Source organism: Pseudonaja textilis, chromosome 6, assembly GCF_049901715.1.
Source record: "Pseudonaja textilis isolate UNSWEBS1 chromosome 6, rPseTex1.2, whole genome shotgun sequence".
NCBI lineage: Eukaryota > Metazoa > Chordata > Lepidosauria > Squamata > Elapidae > Pseudonaja > Pseudonaja textilis.
Window position 1 is genome coordinate 48594342 of NC_141995.1, and position 21995 is coordinate 48616336.

A 21995-nucleotide genomic window follows, 5' to 3' on the forward strand; every position below is an offset into this window, starting at 1 on the left:
AGGCAAGCCGTTCCACCGATTAATTGTTCTCACGGTCAGGAAATTTCTCCTTAGTTCTAGGTTGTTTCTTTCCTTGGTGAGTTTCCACCCGTTGCTTCTTGTCCTGTCTTCAGTTGCTTTGGAGAATAGCTTGACTCCCTCTTCTTTGGGGCAACCCGTGAGATATTGGAACTCTACTATCACGTCATCCCTAGCTCTCCTTTTCATTAAACGAGACATACCCAATTCCAGCAACCCTTCTTTATATGTTTTAGCTTCCAGACCGCTAATCATCTTTTTTGCTCTTCTCTGAACACTTCCTAAGAATGCAGGCAGCACGACTGAGCTTGTGGATGACCAATGGATCTGTCCCCCAGTTTAAAGTCCGGTGAACGTCCATCCATCACACCATGTGGAATGGGGAAAAAAGTCTTTTACAATTTATTTTGACTTTTTTTTCCTGATCTACCAAGTCAGCAGATGCTGCTGTCTGCTGAAGACCAAGAACGTTCACTTGCTTTCTGTCCTGGATATCTAGTATGTTTCAATGGGTCAAGTGCTGGACTGGAAGCCCCATTCAACCATAAAGCTCATTCTCTGACTTTGGAGAAATGTTGTCCCGTTGACACAATACAATAGGGAAAAAAACGCAGCGCTTTGAGCTTATCTTCAGATGGGCAGGATAATTAAACTTCCCATCTTTTAAATTTGCTTATCTTCAGATGGGCAGGATAATTAAACCGCATTTTAAAACAGTTCAACACACATCCATTTACGTTTGGTAAAATGGAATCTTCTTCCTTTTGCTATGCACAAGTCATCTCTATTCAGATTCGTTGTGCGTATGTCACATGCAACATTCTAGAAGAACAGAGTTTTGTGCAAACCATAGGCCTCCTCAAACCCAGGATTATAATATAGTAAGTGGGCTGGGTAGGAGAAGGAAGGCTGTGCTAAATATAAAAAGAAAAACCAACGTTGTGAGTGGCTTTCAAAGTCTACTATCACCTAGAGGGAATTCTTGTTTTTGGTACTCTCTGAGCATGGCGGTTTTCTTGCAGATGTTTCACGACCCAACTAGGTAACATCATCAGTGTTAGACGGGTTCTCCGAACCAGTCAAAATTTTCACTACTGGTACACCAGAACCAGTCTGAACTGGCTGAACACCACCTCTGCTTGTAAGTCACTAACGGTGAGCATGTTTTATCCTGGAGAGTCCATGGGTTTTAAGCTCTTTGCAAACTCATGATAGGACTCATCAAATTCCTGTTAGGACAGGGGTCCCCAACACTCCAATCTGTCCGTCCGTCCACGGCATGCCAGAAACCATGCCACACAAATGAAACAAACACAGCACACAAAACCACGCCCCCACTGCTTCACAAAAACCTTTCTCCACGGAACTAGTCCCTGGTGCCCCAAAGGTTGGGGGAAGGGCTCCCTTTTAGGTAATCCCCAGTATAACAAACCATTAAATGAAGTACACCCATATACAAATCCATAATGACATTCATTGTACTAAGCCTCTAAGGCACCCTGCAAAAATTCTTTGGAGAAAGGAAGTCACAATGCAAAACTCAAGCCAGTCAAACGATGCTAACACAACTCCCTCTTTCTTTTGAGCTTCTGCGCAACACAGTAAAGCAAATGAATACAAATGTATGTGTATAACTATACTTTTATCTTACAACCCAACATGAGAACCTACAGAAGATCGGCTGCTAATGTAAAGCTTTGGGAAAACTACTGTGTTTTCCCCCAAACAAGACCCTGTCTTGTATTTTTTTGCCACCCAAAAAGGCACCAAGTCTTATTTTCAGGGGATGCCATCCACTGAGTAACCATGCGTCACCTCCGGCCTCCTTTTTGTTATCAAAGGCCTTCAGGAACTTCTTCTGCAGAATCGATCCAGAACTTCGTTATCATCTACAGAGGCCTTCAGGAAAGCCTTGCCAGCCGCAGGAGAAATGGGCTGGCAAGACAGATTTTTGGGGTGTGCGAGGCCTGGCTACAACTGTCCAAGGTAAGTGGTAGGGCAGCTCCATTCCCCATTAATTTTTAACCGTGCACTCGAGTGGGTGGGATTTTAATTAGGGCTTATTTGGGGGATAGGTCTTATATTGGGTGCATGTGTAAAAGTCAAGCCAGGACTTACTTTCAGGGTAGGTCGTATTTTTGGGTAAATGGGGTAAGTTAAATGTGGTCATTTCTCCATATGTCTCTTCTTAAACTTTTATCATACTGGTTATCTTCTGCTAGAACAGGGGTGTCAAATTTCATTGAGGGCTGCATCAGGGCTGTGGTTGACCTTGGGGGGCCAGGTGGGCATGGTCAGGTTGACACCACTCCCCAAACTGCTGGCATGTTTTCACTTTGCATTGGGTAGACCGGGCCGAAGCGATAGGGTCCAGATAGTGAACCTATGGCACATGTGCCACAGGTGGCACACAAGTGCCATTTGTGCCAGCATGCGAGCTGCAGGCAAACTTACCTCACTGGGCATGCACGCGCCTCACAGCTGATTTTTGGTTGGTTTGAGGCCTTTTTCAGCCTCCCAGAGGCTTGAGGAAGGCTTCTGCAGGCTTTTCAGGCTGAAAACTAGGCCCGTTATATCACTTCCTGTTTTTCCAAAAATACCTAGTTTTTGGCCTGAAAATCCTGCAGAAGCCTTCCTCAAGCCTCTGGGAGGCCGAAAAAGGCCTCAAACCGGCCAAAAATCAGCTGTGAGGCGCAGTGCAGGTAAAAGGGGGGTGGGGTGGGGATTGCACGTGCATGCGTAGAGGGCATGGGGGGGCGCGCATTGCCTTCTGGGTGCTGGCAAGTGAGCGCAAGCATGTAAGCACACACACAATTTTTGGCACAGGAGTCCAAAAAGGTTAGCCACCACTGGTCCATCCCCTTACATTTCCCAGGATGGCCTCACGGGCCAGATCTGACCACATTTGACATCTCTGTGCTAGAATATGATGGCACCAGATTGGTTTTGATTGATCTCCCCTCGTTTTAAACTCACCCTTTCTATTTACGCAATAACCCTCAAACCTTTTCATGCAAAGTAAGCGTTAAGCAGCCCACAATAACCTTTCTGGTTTTTCTGCTTTTGGCTGAAGTTTCGGCTCTCTCTGGCCAACCACATTTCTTTGGCGCTTCAATGGAGGGTTACGAATGGCTAAAAGGTTAGCCGGTTGAAGAGGGCTAATCGATTTAGGACAAATCCTGAATCTTCTAACCATCATATCATCTCTTTCAAGGTCTGGGAAGCGGTCATCCAATTCTTCTTCGCTATTTTCTTGCCACTCGCTGGACCGTTGCCCCTGGGCATCGGCGCAAACATCCCGGACTGATGACCTATACCCACCTGAATCAGGCAACGTTATTTCGCTAACATAAGAGAGCAGGAGAAAGAGAGAAAGAGAGAGAGGGAGAGAGAAAGCAGGAGAAATAATGAAAGCCATACGGAAAGTCTTGACTTAGCCACCTTATATTTCATAAGAAACACGGCTAGAATTGTATTTACACAAAACTAGAAAACTGAAAAGATTCCCACTGAAGAAAATGTGATCAGGAAAATATTAGAATGTACAGACATGAATAGGTTAACCCTTGCAATGAAAGAGAAGGAACAAACGGAATTATTACATGACATGGGAATTATTCTATCGATGGTTAGAGAATATGAAAGTTAGAAACAAAAGAAGACCAGTGAAATATAGAAAATACGTTAATAGAATTAAATGTTAAGCTGAGGATTGTTGTAATGATTAGATATATTATGTATATCAGTATTCAGTTAAGAATAGAGAATTAATACTAATGTAATGAATATGGCTGTAAACTTTGTTATTGCAGAAGAGATTGGTACCCAGATGACACACTGGTTAATGGATGATGCATTGTTTGTATTAAAAATAAAAATACTTAAAAAAAATCCACAAGGAACATCAAAGCCTCTTAACGGTAGTGTCGAAAGAAGATTTTGCACCAACATCCATATTGTGTGCATAAGTGCACAATCGTGCCTACCGTCCCTGTCCTATTCGTACCTATTTCCTGTATTCTTACTCATGTTTATACTTATACCTATTATCTTGTAAGTAATCGACAAATCAAATCAATAAATAAAAATAAATAAAATCCAAGGGTTTAGATAACAGGAAGCTTGGCAAATTTGAATACTTTGCATTCTACGTCACCCAGAAGAAGAAGAAGAAGGGGGAAAAAACCCACAACAGCATGGACCACTTTTAAGATATACACCTCAAATGTTTCCGGAATGAAAAGCAGAGATTTTCTTGAACCAATGGCTTTCGAGAGAGGGTTGTTTTCATGAATATTGTCACAAGGCCAATATTTTGGAATATAGGGGAACCTCGCCAAATGACTAAATTGGTTGAATTGATCGACTGCTTCGACTGAAGAATAGAACGTAATTCATTTTGTTTCTCCCTGGAAACCGATTCTGGACTTTGTGCTTGAGGCGGAAAAAAATATATGAAAGTTTGGATGGTTCCATTCATTGCTCCTTGTCCTGCCTTCAGGTTCTTTGGAGAATAAGTTGACACACACACACACCCCGTCTTTGGGGCAGCCCCTCAGATATTGGAACACAGAGGTGGGTATTCAGCAGGTTCTGACCGGTTCTGGAGAACTGGGAGGAGAAATTTTGAGTAGTTTGGAGAACCGGCAAATGCCACCTCTGACTGGCCCCGCCCCCATCTATTCTCTGCCTCCCATTGAGTCCCAGCTGATTGGTTGGGTCTTCTTTGGTTGCCCTCCACAGGAGAACGGAGCTGGAAAGCAGGTTAGTGGGGTGGAGAGGGAATGGGGATTTTGCAGTATCCTTCCCCTGCCACGCCCACCAAGCCACACCCACAGAACCGGTAGTAAAACCTTTTGAATCCCACCGCTGTTGGAACAGTGCTATCCTGTCAGCCCTAGTCCTTCTTTTCATCAAACTAGACGTAACCCATTAGGAGCGGTTTATTTTTATATTTTCTCTGGATTTCCATCCTTTGAAAAAGAAGGCTACTGAATTATCTTTGAAAAAAGAGGAAGCCTATTTCCCCTTCTCATGTCGATATCAAGACGCTTCCATTTCTTGATCTGGATTACTGACGGGAATATAAGTAAACACAGGATTCAGGGATGAAACTTTTATTTCAAGAATGTTTTAAAAAGTCTGCTTATCCTTTGGGATGTTAAGGAAGGGGCCTGCATCTCGTAATTTGGCACTATGAATGTTTTGTCTGGAACTTTGCAGACCAAAGGTGAGTACAAGCAATGATAAATTCTGACACGGTTCCAAAAGTTAACCAGCCAAGGGTTTTATATTAGGAAGGCTCTATTTTTGCACCATACAGTGCATGAGATGGTAACCCTGCCAACCTGTTTTAACTTTTCCCATGTTCCTTACTTTTGCATTTTGAAGCAAAAATATTTCAGCCATGAAGGATGGGAAGATTTAAGCACCCCAAACCTGTTAGTATCTAGATGGTAAGGCTCGGTAAGGCTCGCGTTAGGATGAAAGTATTATATGGACTTCATGTTGTGTCAAACAATCCTTGGTTGTATAAACACAGGCAGAGGATCAAAAGTATTAGCACTGCTTTATAAAGCCTTAAGTAAGGCCACAGCTAGAATACCTCATTCAGTTTTGGTCATCCCATTACAAAAAAGATGTCGAGACTTTGGAAAAAGTGTAAAGTTGAGCTACTAAGACTATTAATGGCCTGGAGATAAAAACATATGAAGAATGGTTGCAGGATTTGGGTTGGCTAGTCTAGAGAAAAGAAGGACTAAGAGGGGATGACGACGACATGATAGCAGTCATCCAATATCTCAGGGGCTGCCCCAAAGAAGAGGGAGTCAAGCTATTCTCTAAAGCACCTGAGGGCAGGACGAGAAGCAATGGGTGGAAACGCATCAAGGAGAGAAGCAATCTGGAACTAAGGAGAAACTTTCGGACAGTGAGAATGATCAACCTGTGGGACAGTTTTGCCTTCAGAAGCTGTGGGTATTTCATCTCTGGAGGCATTCAAGAAGACATTGGACAGCCACTTGTCTGAAATGGCATAGGGTCTCTATTCTATTCTGTTCTGTTCTTTATTCTGATGTTCTATTCTTTTCTGTTCTATTCTATTCTAATGTCTAATTGCTGTTTGAAAAATCACCTTGGGGACTTCCTTTTTTGACTTCCTCCTTGTTAAAATAAAAATGGAAAGCATACAAAGAGACAAAAGAAACCAAGAAACCAAACCAAGGTTGGATGAAAATGTGAAGAAAATCAATCGGTGAAAGTTATGTATGTATGTATGTATGTATGTATGTATGTAACATTAAGCATTTAAGGGGTATCTGGATGTGGGAGATTGGAGATGTGAGGGAAAGAAATAACACCGAGAAGTTTAGTAATAATAAAAATATACTCCCCTACCCCTCAAAGCTGTGGCAAGCACAGTCAGAAAATGACAGACAGATGCAAGAATAGCTGCTTATTCAGGCGGAGTGGCAATCTGGAGTGTAAATTTGCAAGCAGCTTTGGAAGGACCGCTTTTCAAAAGCGAGATTGTGTCCACAGACCTTCTGCTACACTTGATAGTAAAACACTTATCGTCTAGCCAGAGTTCCTTCTGATATCTTGCCATGCAAGACTGGACAGAAAGAGGCCTGTTGTTACAGCTGCTTCCTGAACAGGGGAATGCCAAGATGTGGGAAGTTGGAGGTCCAGACATCGGAAGAAAGCGCAATGCTTTTTATTCAGGGCTACAATCTTAACAATTCAGGGACTTCCCTGGTTCCTGCACAGATGTGATCGGAAAAGGATGGGAACGGCCTCAAAGATGGACCATGATGCTATCTTTAGCCACATCATCATCATGATCCTCATCATCCTCTTTTAACAACCCCATAATCCTTTGCGGGGTGGAGACTGGGCAACTGAATGGAGCTAGCAGAATGGAGCTGAATGGCGTTAACGTTTACTGGCCGGATGCCTTTCCTGTTGCCAATGCAGAGTTTTGTTCAGCAGATATATTCTCATTGTGCGCAGAGATTGTTCCCATATCTGCCACCGCCTACGATCGAACTCACAGCTCCTGATTTTGAGGTGAGAGCTACACCTCTACTACATTTAGCCACATGGGGGGCAGGGGGGAGAGAAATTGCATGAAAATGAGTCTTCGATGTATTGAGCCCCAAATCCGCAAGACATTTGTTAAGCAACTCTAGCTTCCATTTGATCACCTCCCTTGTTGCTCTTGTTCCGCAAATCACTGCGGTTGTTCAATGAGCAACACAGTTGTTAAGGGAATCCAAGTCCCCCGTTGACTTGGGGGTGGGGTCCGAAGGTCACCTAAGGGGAATCCCGTGACCCTGCAGTCGTGGTCAATGTGAGCCAGTTGCCAAGCGTCTGAATTTTGATCAGGTGACCATGGGGGAAGTTGCAACGGGCGTTAAGGGTGGAAAAACAAGCGTAAAGTCACTATTTTTCAGTGCCGCCATAACTTTGAGTGGTCATGAAAGGAACTGTTGTAAGTTGAGGACTTCCTGTAGACCCGGATATTGGCAAAACAGACCTTTTTCTTGCATTTTGGAATGCTCTGAAGGAAGAACGGATGCTGATGGGACACACGGAAAATCCTTGCATTGCAGAGCCTTAATAGAGCATTGTGGGGGCCCTGGTGCTATCTGAACTTAGTTAAGTTTTTTGCAGACATTTCATAACCAAACTAGTAACATCATCAGCGCTACCCTGTTTCCCTGAAAATATGACCTACCCTGAAGGTAAGTCCTAGCTTGATTTTTACACATGCGCCCAATATAAGTCCTATCCCCAAAATAAGCCCTAATTAAGATCCCACCCACTCCAGAGTGGACAGGTAAAAATTAAGCTAGGGTGGGGATGAGGGTGGTGGAACTGCCCGACTACTTACCTTTGGACAGTTGTAGGCAGGCTTCACACACCTCGACATCTGCCTTGCCAGCCCATTTCTTCTGCAGCCAGCAAGGCTGGCAAGGCTTTCCTGAGCTGATAACAAAGCTCTGGATCGATCCAGAACTTGTTTCTTGGCTGCAGAGGCCTTCATGAAAGCCTTGCCAGCCACAGAAGAAGTTCTGGAAGGCCTCTGACAGCCAAAAGGAGGCCGGGGGACAACAAAGGCAAGTGAGGTTAGTCAGTAGATGACGTCCCCTGAAAATAAGACCTGGTGCCTTTTTTGATGGCAAAAATAATATAAGACAGGGTCTTATTTTCGGGGAAATACAGTAGTAGGAAGTGGGGTTTGTGGAGTGGAGGAGGAGAAGTGTGGAATCCTTGGTACTCTCTGAGCTTGGTTGTTTTCTTGCAGACGTTTCATGACCCAACTAGATAATATCATCAGGGTTAGATGCTGCATTAGATACCAGCACCAAAGTCCACTCCCATTTAGCGTGATGTTACTTAGTTTGGTCCTGAAATGTCTGCAAGTAAACAACCAAGCTCAGAGAGCACCAAGGATTCCACAGTTCCACCCTGGGCTACAAAGATTCACTTTGAGAGAAAAAGGTATCTCATTACAGATAGTCCTCAACTTACAACAATTAGTGACCATTCAAAGTTATGATGGCACTGAAAAGAGTGTCTTGACCATTTTTTTCACAGTTGCAACATTTCCAGCTTCCTCCTGGTCACATGATCAAAATTCGGACAATGGGGAACCGACTCACAATTTACAACCATTGCTGTGTCCCAGGATCTCGTGATCACCTTTTGACAAAGCAAAAAGTCAACGGGGCAGCCCGATTCACTTAAACAACTGGCTTACTAACTTGTCAACTGCAGTGATTCACTTAACAACGGAGGCAAGAAAGCGCGTAAAACGGGGCAAAATCCACTTAACAAATGGCTCGCCTAACGACAGTAATTTCAGGCTCAATTGTGGCCATACAGCGAGGACTCTCTGCATTTAGTAAGTAAAAGATTCCGGATACAGCGTGAGAAATGTGACATTATCTTCCTCTATGTCAACGTACCTCGTTTCCCCAGAAACTTTCAGCCGCTCCCAGATCTCTTTATCTTTTGGGGTGATAGATGCTTTCACACAACTCAGGAAGTCTGCTTGGGAAGGACTAGCCTGAGTTGGTTTCTTAGCCAGGCCATGCTTCCGTGTCTCAGGAATTTTTGCTTTGCCTTCTTCCCGCAAGGATGGTTGGTCTTCTGGCTTGGCTGAAGTCATGGGTATCTTTTCCCCACTAATGTAATATTCATTCCAAAAATCAGCGAAGAAGGATTTCGTAGGACAAGAAGACAAGGACACAAAATCACACGCCATCAGTGACGTCCCAACCTTACACAACCTGCAGCACTGCGTAAATTAGGAGGAGCACAGACACAGCATCTCCAGCAGTTTACCACTTGAGTAGTATCCGCCATTTTTTTTTAAAAAAAAAAACACAGTTATCCTTACTACGATTATCCCTTCTTATTTTACTAGGAGGTTTTCGCAAGGAGTTCCCCAACATTTCCGGCTTTGTGGATGGACAAAGGAGGGGGCTGGTTCTGCATGTGTGGCAGGCAAGCATGCACACAGCTCCTCTCGCACCCCTGCCGTTCTCACACAAATGAAGCGTGTGCAAACACACCCGCTGCTTGGGCAAATGAAGATCAGTGGTGGGTTGCCAGAGGTGGTATTTGCCGGTTCTCCAAATTGATCAAAATTTTCGTTATCGGTATGCCAGAACCAGTCCAAATCGGCTGAATACCACCTCTGGGGAAGATGTGCACGTGGGCACACTGGCCGGCCATTTCCGCGGCCCGGTTGCAAACTCTTCATGGCCAGCATCCCCTAACCCTAATCCAGCATCTTTGACAACCCCTTTCATTCAGAAAAGGCAAAGATGTAATCTGAAAATGTGAAAGTAGAGCGGGTACAGTCAGTGGTGGGATTCAAAAACTTTTACTACCGGTTCTGTAGGCGTGGCTTGTTGGGTGCGGCCATGTCACTGCATGGGTGTGGCTCTTATTTTGCAGCCTCCACCCATTTTGGGAGCTTTTTAGCCACAGAGGAGCATCGGGGGCGGGGGGCATTTTTGCTCCCCTAAGGCTCCTCTGGGGCTCTGAAAGAAAAGGAATAGAGCATGGGAGGAGCATGCAGCACCCCTCCAAGCTCCGTTTTGGGAGCTTCTTAGCCCCAGAGGAGCTGGGGGGGGGCGTTTTTGCTCCCCTAAAGCTCCTCTGGGACTCTGGAAGGCAAAAATTGGAGGGGGGGGCCTGAGCTCCTCCCTCCATTTTTTGCCTTCCCGGGCCTGAGCAAAGGGAATCCCGGCACAGCTGATCTTATCTACAGCTGATTATCGGGAGGTGAAAAAAAGAAATACCTTACGTGAATGTCAGGCAGGTGGGTGGGGTGAGCGAGCATCGGGTGTCAGGGTGACCGGGTAGGGGGTGTGGCCAGCCAGAACGTACTACCGGTTCCGTGACCCACGCCAAATTCTTGCTACCGGTTCGCCCGATCCGGTGCGAACCGGCTGAATACCACCACTGGGTACAGTTGAGTCACCTTAAGATCCTAGAACAATGGCCCCCAACCTTTTGGGAGCAAGGGACTGGTTCCATGGAGAGAGGGGGACCGGAGGGGGGGGCACGGTTGCACGTGTTGCCTGCATCCCACAGATGGGGCTTCGCTTGTTTGCGTGGACCAGTTGCTGGCCTGCTGTGAATCAATGCCAGGCCACCAACGGAAAGTTGGGAACAGTGGTGGGATTCAAAAAGTTTTACCTCTGGTTCAGTGGGTGGGACTTAGTGGGTACGCTTTGCGTGCGTGCACACACTTTGCACACGTGTGCGTGCCAAACACGCACTTTGCCGAGGTGCAGAGGCATTTCCGTAGGCACAGAGGTGTTTCAACTCACCTCCCACAAGCCTGCACTCCCCAGGTTGCTTCAGCAGCTGCTGCGCAGCACACTGCTGTGCCGTGCAAAACAGCTGTGCTTCAAAAGCAGGGGATAAAGGTGAGTATGGGAGCCCAGGCAGCCAGGTGGGCCCAACAGCAGAACGGCGGAGAGAACCAATTTGGTCTCCACTGCTCACCACTGCTACTGGCTCGGCAGAACCGGGCCAAAACAGTAGAATACCACCACTGGTTGGGAACACCTGACCTAGAATGGCCAACTTTAAGGTCAGATCTGGGTCAGCTTGGAAGTCCTTTTTCTTTGGGGCTTGGGGGCTGCCACATTTCGTGCCTGGGAATTTGGGAGGGGGGACTTCAAGGAGCGGTGGGAAATTAGCCACAACAACATTCCTTTCTCAGAGAGTCAAGGACAGGTTACCCTGCACCTGGAAGGGGAGTGCCTGGGGACAATCTCCAGTTGGAATGAAGTAACGATTGGACCACGTGATGAACTATTGGGTGCAGGGTTTGCATTTTGGACTCTCTTTGGGCCAAGGAAAACCCAGAAATCTCAGATTTGGGGTTTTCCTCAGATGTGCCAAGATGACACCTCTAAGAAAAATGGTTCTCGAGAGAAGATGACAGTCTTGGAGTCTTTTCATTGGGAGGTTGTTACTTGGAATGCTGACAATCGGCTCTCTACAGCTTGAAACTCTGCAGGGTCAAACTCTACTGATGCCTTTTCCCCACTCAGTTTACAACGATTTCAACAAATTTGAAGCCTACTTTCCCACAGTCTCGTGAATTCAGAGTTTTGTTTCCAAATATAGCAGCTGGTGGGAGCTTTTGACTGGCGCTAAGAATCCCACCAGGGCCAAGACTGGCATCTCTAATGCTCCTGATATGTAGGTTCTTCAGAGACCTTTCCAAGATGTGACTCATTTTGTAGAGGCAGACTAGAAAATGTTGACACAGAGACTATGTCCCCAAAGTGAGACATTTTTTAAAAAAATCTGCCTTAAACGCTGCTGAAACAGACAGATCTTGGGAGAGGTTTTTTTCCCCTGAAACTCACTGGGAGAGCCGATTCTCCCGTCATTTGGCAAAAGGACAGGCATATCCTTTAGGCGCAAAGAACAAACAAACAGAAAGTATTATATTTGTGACCTCTAGAAAGGCTACGATTTGACACTTTTACTATAAATTATACCTTTGGTTTTTGGAGGGGGAAATGCACTAATTTTTCAAAAAAAAAGAGGGGGGGAGAGTGGGAGGGAGAGAGAGAGGGAAAGAAGGAGGGAGAGGGGGAGAGGGAGGGGGAGAGAGAGGGAGAGGAAAGGAGAGAAAGAGAGAAAGGGAGAGAGGGAGGAAGGGGGAGAGGGAGAGAAGGAGGGAGGGGAGAGAGGAGAGGGAGAGAAGGAAGGAGGGACAGAGAGACAGAGAGAGAGAGAGAGAGAGAGAGAGAGAGAAAGAAAGAAAGAAAGAAAGAAAGAAAGAAAGAAAGAAAGAAAGAAAGAAAGAAAGAAAGAAGAGAGAGAGAAAGAAAATGGCCATTTTTTTGCCATTTCCTTTGCTTTTTTCATTTGGGAGTGTTGAACTGATTGGACATGATCAAAACAGGGGTTTTTTGAGGTGGGAGGAGTCAGATCAATTCAATTATACAAAATTTTAAAAATCTGATGCGAGATTGCCAAAAGACTTGAATCTTTTGGGGGTGGGGGGAAGCCATTTTACTTTTAACAGGCCCTAAGAGTATAATTTGCAAAAAAAAATCTGATTTTATATAGAAGGGAATCTATCATATGGACATTTGCTGCTTTGAATCGCTTATAAAAATAATAACGGGATGAAAAAGCACTTAAAAAAAGAGACAAAGGTAGGATTATTGCTTTCTGTCCAGAAAGCAGTTGTTTCTGGTGAGACTCTAACTCCGTTTTCACATCTATATTTCGTAGAGCTGACACCAAAATTACTTTGCTGACACCACATTGTAGTTCGGTTCCTGTGTACTTTGTAAAAGGGCCGGAATGAAGAGTAAAATATAGGACAAGTAGTCCTCAACTTACAACCATATATAAGTAGGGTGACCGCTCAAAGTTACATGGCACTGAAAAAAAGTGACTTATGACTATTTTTCATACTTAATGACCGTTGGAAGCATCCCTCGTGTTCACAATTCGGTTGCTTGGCAACTGGCATGTACTTACAACAGTTGCAGTGTCCTGGGGTCATATGACACCCCCCCCCCAGTTTTTGCCACCTGCTTGAAAGCAAAGTCAAAGGGGAAGCCAGATTTACTTTACAACTGGGATACCAGCTTAACAGCTGCAGCCATTTTGTCATGCCCCCTGTCGGAGTCTGAATCCGAGGAGGAAGACGAACAGCTGACAGGGAGCAGGAGTGTGGGTCCACTGGCTGTGGAAAAAACTGGGGAAGGGCAAAGTCTGGCTGGGCAGAGCAGGGAAGAGGTAGAACAAGGGAGGGGGGTTCAGAGGAAGACCCAGGCCCAACCCCTTCTCATCCTAGGGCACGCAGGGGAGAATGCAAAAGAGAGCAATGTGGATTGCATGGCTTACAGGGGAGGAAAGGGCCCTGATTCCCATCACAAGGCATACCTGGGGAGGGAGGTGAAAGGAGAGGCAGTTGGGATAGACATTTGTTGGGAACAAACGTTGAGTTTATCTTGAGTTGGCTATGGTTATCCTGGCATCCTCCCAACTGGTTTGATTTACTGCCATGTTTCTTGCTCTGCCAGATTTAATATCCTTATTTTGCCTTGTTGGATTTATAGTTTAAAGTTTTCCGTTTTGGATTGGAATATCTGCAGCCAAAGGCTGTTGCAGGTTCCTGGGAGAGTTTTTCTCCAGACCGGAAAGTAACCGGGTCATTGGGGACAAAGTTGGAACTAATACTACTTATTCTCTGGCTGGATTGCCTTTGTGCCATGCCCTGGACACATTCACTTAGCAACTGTGGCAAGAAAGGTTGTAAAATGGAGCAAAGCTCAGCTAACAACCAACAAAAATCTAGGGCTCAAGAATCGCTGTACGTCGAGGATTCCTTTCCGACTCCTCCAAATCTGGGCACCTAGTCTAGCTCAGCGCATCGAGACCATTATGCAGGTAATCCTCATGACCACGATTCAGCCCAACCCTTTTTTTGCTGCTGAGACAGCCGTTCAGTGCATTTTGCCCCGTTTCTTGCCACCTTTCCACCTTTTACCACCTTTCTTGCCACGGTCATTAAGTGAATCACTGCAGTGGTTAAGTTAGCGACCTGGTCATTAAGCAAGTCTGCTTCCCCCTTGACTTTGCTTGTCAGAAGGTCACCCATGGGGAATCCCAGGACCCTGGGACACCGCAACTGTTGTAAGTATGGATCAGTTGCCAAGGATTCAAATTTTGATCACGTGACTAGGGAGGCCGCAACAGTGGCAAGGGAGAAAAACGGTCGTTTTTTTTCTCCATAACACTGATTTTGACCAGTCACTAAATGAACTGTTATAAGTTGAGGACTGCCTGTATTTAGGGGTGGGCTTCAAAAAATTTAGCAACCGGTTCTCTGCCCAGTTGCTGGGTGGGAGAGGCCATAGTGGGAGTGGCCTAGTCGGCCTTCTGCACCACATTGGGGGGGGCAGTTTTCACCCTCTCTGGGCTCCGGACGCTTTTCTTGAGACTCCGGGAGGCCTGTTTCCCCACTCCCCAGGCTCTCCAACCCTCCGGAGCCTCTGGGAGTCTGTTTTTGCTCTCCCCGAGCCTCCATGCGGGCCCTGGACTTCCCTGGAAATCAAAATGGGCTGCATGGAGAGTCCTGGGAGGGGCGGGGTGAGGTGGGCGGGGCCAACTAGTCACTGCAGCTACCGGTTCAGCGAACCGGATGTAAAATCAACATCCGGTTCTCCCAAACTGGGGTGAACGGATAGCGGCCCATCCCTGCCTGCATTGATGTAACATGGCCGAGTTTATATCCATGTCCAATTTCGGCTGTGAGAACCCCACGAGAAGTACAGGGACCTCTATGGTGTTTGACCTCCTCCTATTTTCAAACTCCACTCCTGCCACAAACAAATACGTGCGCCCACCTGGGACACTCCCGGTTTTTTGTCTGTGTCTTTTTTTCTTCCCTTCGATTCCAATCTTTCTTGGTGGAAGGAGGAAGGAGGAAGTGAGTAAAGGGCAAGGCAGCTTCACGGCGGTTGAGCCTCGCTCTCCGTAGGGCAAAATCGTCTCTCTCTAGGTCGGGAATTCTACCGTCTTCATCCTCTTCAGAGCCCGCATCGTTTTGCGGAAAGGACCACAGAAAAGGGTTTTCTTTGCGGAGGACGATGTCCGGAGTGAGCTCACCCCCTTGGCCCAAGGGCTTCAGACTGGGATGCCGTGAAGTGAAACGAGAAACCCAGATGTGAAACAGCCCAAGAATCCCACCGCTTTCCGTTAAGGAAGACAAGGATAATGCAGCGCGCATGCTTTTTAGTGGGGAAAAAAAAATCTCACCTGTCACTCTTCTCATCGTAGTCCACTACAATCCCCATAATCCCCAGGCATCCAACTTTTGGGACTGTGGCTGGGGATGACGAGCATTATAGGTTAATGTATCTCCATGCTGCAAAACCTGAAAATCCATGCGTAAGACATGTAGCGGCGCTAAAGTTTTATAGCTTTACAAGCGGACCAAGCTCAGACACATTAAGGGGTGGCGTCTCTTCTATATTTGTAAAAACTGTCACTATTCTCAGATATGGGTCATCCTCAACTTACAGCCACCATGGTGCCCCAACATTTCTGCTGCTAAGTGAGAAATTGAATCGGTGAGTTTTGTTCTCCGGCCCCCATTACGACTTATGTCACTTTCTTCAGTGGCATTGTAACTTCCGATCACTAAATGAATGGTTATAAGCCAAGGACTACCTGTAATACAATATTCTTGTCTTCTGTCACCCAATTAGTTGGCATTTTCTAATACGCTCATCTGCCACGTGCAATATCTTAAAAATACACCGCATCCTCTCCTTCCCAAGGATTGCCAAACCCAGGACGGACTTCCTAAAGACAGGGAGTACAGGAATGAAACCCCACCCGGGACAACCCCTACAGTGGGAACCAACCTGCTGTTCTGACCCAAACCTGGTTCCAAGGAAGCAAACACGAGACAAAGGTAACAGCATAACCTTTTAATGTTTCTTTTCAAATCCCATTCCTTCACGGGTAAAAGCCTGCTTCAAACCAATTAGCTCGGGTAAGATAAGATAGACAAGGTTTGGCAAGGCTGCCAAGAACACCAGATAAAGTTACTAAGCAATAATTCCAACAACAAGAGTCTCCAAACACCAACTCAGATATTCCTAATGTCCATCGGGCTCGAGTGTAAAATTTCTTTGCCTCTCGTGTCCAAGAACAAAGAGCCAAGGATCTAAAATGGAAATGTACCACCACGGCGTTCTACACCACTGGATGACTTCACCACAGGGATGCTTTGCGAGTTGACAATTATCTTAAAACTAGCTTGATACTCACACTTTGCTACAAAACTATGTGGTTGGGCTTAGTTTTTGGGGAGGAAAATAAGGAGAATTTTTTTTTTCCCTCTGCCTACCAGCATCCATCAGTATTAATCTGACTAGCATCCTGTCAGTGTGTGAGAAAGTTGCTCTGAAGGTCCTTTTGAAAAATCCTCTGTTAGCGAGCACCTAGAAGCCAAGAGGAACACATGTGTCAAATTTCAAGTGTGTAGGCTTTATGGTTCTAAAGATTTTGTGATGATGCCTGTGTGGTATTTTGCTTTTAGATAAATAGATAGATAGATAGATAGATAGATAGATAGATAGATAGATAGATAGATAGATAGATAGATAGATAGATAGATAGATAGATAGATAGATAGATAGATAGATAGATAGATAGAATGAGAGAGACCGACAGGGAGTGAAGGAGTTCAGAGCTAAGGTTGTCGCTGAAGCCCTTGAATGTGCAAATTCCATGACATTCCACACACAGGGAAAGGGTTGTTAATACAGCGCAATAAAAATCTCACGTGAGCTTAGCCTACGCCATTGCAAAAAAGTCCCCCCCTGTTTATTTTTGCATTTATTATGCTAACTCACACATCCGCCAGAACTTATGACTTCCAGATGTGCACGGGAACCTTTTCAACACTTGTTCAGCTTTCGTTTCCAAACTTTTGTTGTGGGACACGCCGCAAAACAGTCCCTACACCTCTTCAGCCTCAAATGCTCAGAATAATCCAAGTAGCTAATTCCAGGGATATCCTCAAGTTTTTTAAAGTTTTTTTTTTCCAAGCTTCCATAATTTCTGGATCACTGTGGCCTAGGAATGTAGCATTCAAGTCAAACAGTCAGGCAAAATTAGGACTCCGTTTCTAGGGGCGGGGGGGGGGGAGTAATTTTACTTGAAATTTGCAGTCTTTGGCAGCTCAGTGGCCTTGCTCATTTAAGTAAAGGGTTCCTGTGGCCAGATTTTGCTCTAGTTAGTAGTTGGAACAAAGTAGGCGGAGAATGATCTCCACTGGAGCTAAATGAAGTCTGGACTGAGCAGCTGTGAGCGCAAATGCACACACGTTATGTGACAAGGCAGATTCCCTCTTTACTGCAAGGCACTCGGTGCCTGAAAATTGTGTTTAGATCAGTGATGGGATTCAAAATTTTTTACTACCGGTTCTGAGGGTGTGGCTTGGTGGGCTTGGCTTGGCTTGGTGGGCATGGCTTGGTGGGTGTGGTAGGGGAAGGATACTGCCAAATCCCCATTCCCTCCCCACCCCATTAACCTGCTTTCCAGCTCCGTTCTCTTGTGCAGAGCAACAAAAGAAGACCCAGCCAATCAGCAGGGACTCAGGAGGCAGAGAATAGAGGGAGGCGGGGCCAGTCAGCGGTAGTATTGGCCGGATCTCCGAACTACTCAAAATTTCCACTATCAGTATGCACAATTTTTGGCACAGGAGCCCCAAAAGGTTAGCCACCACTGCCCTATACCATTCCAGGCAAGTGGCTGTCTAGTCTCTTCTTAAAAGCTTCCAGTGATGGAACGCCCACAACTTCTGGTGGCCAGCTGTTCCACTGGTTAATTGCCCTCACTGCTGGGAAGTTTCTCCTAATTTCCAGGTTGCTTCTCTCCTTGGTTAGTTTCCATCCATTGTTCCTTGTCCTGCCTTCTGGTGCTTTGGAAAATAAGTTGACAACCAACCCCCCTTCTTTGTGGCTTCCCCTCAAATACTGGAACACTGCTATAATGTCGTCGTCCCCTCCCCCGCAGTCCTTCTTTTCATTAGACTAGCCCAACCCAAATCCTGCAACCGTTCTTCGTATGTTTTAGTCTCCAGGCCTTTAATTATCTTGGTTGCTCTTTTCTGCACTTTTGTTCAACATCTTTTTTGTAATACGGTGACCAAAACTGGATGCGGGATTCAGTGGCCTTAACTGAGGCTGTATAACGTGGTTCTGATACCGGTACTAATAATAGTGGTACTCATGGAAGTAGACAGATCCGTCTTCCTAGCCCATGCATAGAATTCAAATCCCGCCAAACTAAACAGGATGAAGAAGTAATAAGAGCTCAACTCAAGTTCAACACTAACCTAGTGTGTCAAGCCTTTTGTATGCGACTTTTTATGGCGGAAGGGGTGTTGTAATTTCTGTGCCTATGGTCCTAATTCAGCCCCTTAAACCGTCAAGTCCATAGTCCAAGAGATATGGGTAGTCCTCGACTAATGACCACAAAGGAGCCCGACATTTCGGTTGTTAAGTGAGACGTTGCTTTAAAGTGGGCATTGCCCCATTTCTTGCCACGGCTGTTGAGTGAAACACCGCAGTCAGGGGTGGGATTCAAATTTGGTGACAAATGGTTCTGTGGGCGTGGCTAGGTGGGCATGGCCATGTGACTGGGAGGGCGTGGCTTCTTCTTTTTTGCAGCAAACCCCCCCATTTTTGGGGGGGGGCTTCCTGGGTCTCAGGGAAGCCTCCTGGGCAAAGCAGTAAGTAAGCAAGGGGAATCCCGGCACAGCTGATCATCGGAACAGCTGATCGGCGGAAGAGGGGGGAAAAGGAAATACCTTAAGGAGTGACTGGGCGGGGAAGAACGCAGTCACCGATGTTGCACATGCGTGATAAGGACTGACTGGGAGGGGAGGGGTGGGGGGAGAGGGGCGGGGCAGCCGGGGGCATGATTTGGCGGTTCTCTGAACCGTGCAGAATCGTAACGACCGGTTCCGTAGAACTGGTCCAAACCGGTAGAATCCCACCCCTAACTGCAGTTGATAAATGTGTAAGCCGGTCGTTAAGTGAATCTAGCTTAAACATTGACTTCACATGGTTTGGGACTCTGGTCAGTGGTCGTAAGCATTAACCTTGTTGCCAAGCTGGTATGGATTTTGATCCCGCAGCCCTGGGGATACAGCCCAAGGTTGTAACTGAGAAAAAACAGCTGTACATCACTTTGTTCAGTGCCGTTGTAACTTGGAATGGTCACTAAATGAACCATCATTAAGTCGAGGACTAACTGTAACTTCCAAATCTTTGGGGGAATGCCTCGGAATCCTTAAGAGTGTTTAAAACTCTGGCTAGAGTAGCAGCTATTGAGTTAATCCTGAGTGGCTTCTGGAGAACAATTTGCTCTCAGTCCCCCATACGGCTTTTTCCTGGCCAGCAAATTTGAGCCTGGCACTTACACTGTTTGTGTCCTGGAAAGCGAGGTCAGTTTCTCAACTCAATCTGAACAAAGATCTCCTTCAGTTAAGTTTGACTCCTGCCAACTAGCCTCTTCCTTCAATTCCCCCACCCCATCCCATAATTGCCTTGTGATCTCCTTTACAAGTCTTACCAAAGACCAACTCAATATAGGTTCCTGGCCAGGCCCCAGACAAAGTCACCTACAGGTAGTCCTTGATCTTCCACCACAATCATCTTCTTTTAACGACTCCATAATCAGGGGTGGGATTCTACTGGTTTGTACCGGTTCTATAGAACCGGTTATTACGATTCTGCGCAGTTCAGAGAACCGGCGAATCATGCCCCTGGCTGGCCCCTCCCCTCTCAACACACCCTTCCCCTCCCAGTCAGTCCTTATTGTGCATGCGCAACATCGCGTGCATGCCCAACATCGACAGCATTCTTTTCCCGCCCAGTCACTTCCTAAGGTATTTTTTTCCTCCCGACGATCAGCTGTTCCAACGATCAGCTGTGCTGGGATCCCCCTCGCTATCTTACTGCTTTGCCCAGGAGGCTTCCCTGAGGCCCAGGGGGGTGGGGGTGCTGCGAGCACACACCCCCGCGCTCCATTTTTTAGCTTCCTGGGCCTCAGGGAAGCTTCCTGGGAGCAAAAACGCCAAAAACAGAGTGCACGGGGGGGGGGGTGTTGCAAAAAAGCCACGCCCACTCAGTCACATGTCCATGCCCACCCAGCCATGCCACAGGTGGCATGCAGAGCCGTTTGTGCGGGCATATGAGCCCCAGGCAAACTTATCTGCACTGTGCACATGCACACCTCCCAGCTGATTTTCAGCCTCCCAGGGACTCGAGGGAAGCCTCTGCGGCCTTTGGAGGCCGAAAAATAGGCCCACTTCATCACTTCCTGTATTTCTGGAAATACCGGAAGTGATGAAACGGGCCCATTTTTCAGCCTCCAAAGGCTGCAGAGGCTTCCCTCAAGCGTCTGGGAGGCCAAAAATGTCTCAAACAGGCTGAAAATCCGCTGGGAGGTACGTGCATGCGCAGTGCAGGTAAGGGAAAGCAGGCAGGATCGTGGGCACATGTGCAGGGGGCGGGCGCATTGTCTTCTGGATACTGGCACAAGAGCGCAATTTTTGGCACAGGAGCCTAAAAAGGTTAGCCACCACTGTGCTAGGATAAAACATGATAAAGGAAAAGGACGTAAGTTCACCCACATTCCTAACCTCCCATGATCACACTTCATAATCGGTCAATTATAAAAAATGCATTAAAGTTTATAAATTATAATAAAAGCTATGAATCATAAATTACAATTATAAATTATAATTATTAATCAGTATTCCAGTCACAACTGGCATGGAGTCCTTTCTTATAGTCAACTACAGAATGCTCTTTTCATGCCATAACAGAGAAGTAGCTACATATGTCTCTCCCAGCCGCGTTTTCCTTTTTTGGTTTGGAAGCCAGCATCCCTTAATGTGTTTCTCGATTAATCCAAGCACAAGCATCAGGCAAAGGTCTCTCCCAGCACAACCAAAGGTTTCGAACCATTTTAGTCTTATCACGGCACTCCCAACCAATCCAGGCATTGCAGGCGAAGTTTTCTTATAAGGCTTCTCGTGACCAAAATTAGAAAAGCAAAAATTGCAGGCGTTTATTTGGCTAATTTGGGTTGCTATGAAAAGGGATATGACCACACGTTAAAAACAAAAAAACAAAAAACACCAACAACTGGAACACACAGCAAATCATCATCTCCTTTTAATGACCCTGTAATCCCTTGAGGGGTGGAGCCTGGGCAACTGAATGGAGCTAGCAGAGTATTTACTGGCTGGATGCTCTTCCTGTCACCAATGCGGAGTTTTGTTTCGGCAGAAATATATTCTCATCGTGCCCGGAAAGAGAGAGATATCTGCTTCTACCTAGAATCGAACTCACAGCCTCTTGATTGTGAGGCGAGAGCTCCATCTCTAGGCCACAGCACCAGTCTGGAACACACAGCAAATGCTACAAATGAAACACATGCCAGGCCAAGTCTCTAACCTGCTGCCACAGCGGTGAGCTGCTGGCCTGACCTGAATACCAGCCTGTTCCAACCTTCTCAGCTTCCTGATTTCCTCGGGACCTTTTTTCTCATTTGGGGGCGCAGCTGTTTGGTTACCAGAACGGGCGGGAAACTGAGGCCAAGCGTTCTTTGGACCCACGTCTGTCCGCACGGGCTTCACGGAGGGGGAGGCAGAGGCCATCTTGCTGCTCACCAGGTCCCCATTGAGTGTCACCAGGGGTTCCTCTTCTATGGTTTCAGGATGCTGTTTGCTATCGAGTTATATATAGATTATTAGGGAACGGGAGAGCTCGTCAGAGGCGACTCACTGCGGCCAACTGGCCACGGCCAACTCCCCGGAGAACAATCCCTCCATGTGGCCATTTAACAATTCTATTCCGTTATTTAAAATAAATACAAATCATGTT

General features: G+C 46.3%; 1 protein-coding gene across 9 annotated transcripts in view; it reads right to left on the minus strand.

The window, feature by feature from the left end:
* LIMCH1 (LIM and calponin homology domains 1) overlaps window positions 1–21995 on the minus strand; it is a 192651-nt gene that overhangs the window by 41131 nt on the left and 129525 nt on the right. For 4 of the 9 annotated variants that reach the window (XM_087936747.1, XM_087936746.1, XM_087936749.1 and 1 more), the window contains 4 exons: window positions 21567–21839; window positions 14928–15212; window positions 8991–9209; window positions 3063–3362 (listed from right to left, as the gene is read on the minus strand). The exons of 4 other annotated variants lie outside the window; for them this stretch is intronic. In XM_087936747.1, the coding sequence (XP_087792873.1) occupies window positions 3063–3362; window positions 8991–9209; window positions 14928–15212; window positions 21567–21839 (1077 nt within the window). The remainder of the gene's footprint in view (window positions 1–3062; window positions 3363–8990; window positions 9210–14927; window positions 15213–21566; window positions 21840–21995) is intronic. One more of the 9 variants, XM_087936750.1, reaches the window with a different exon arrangement.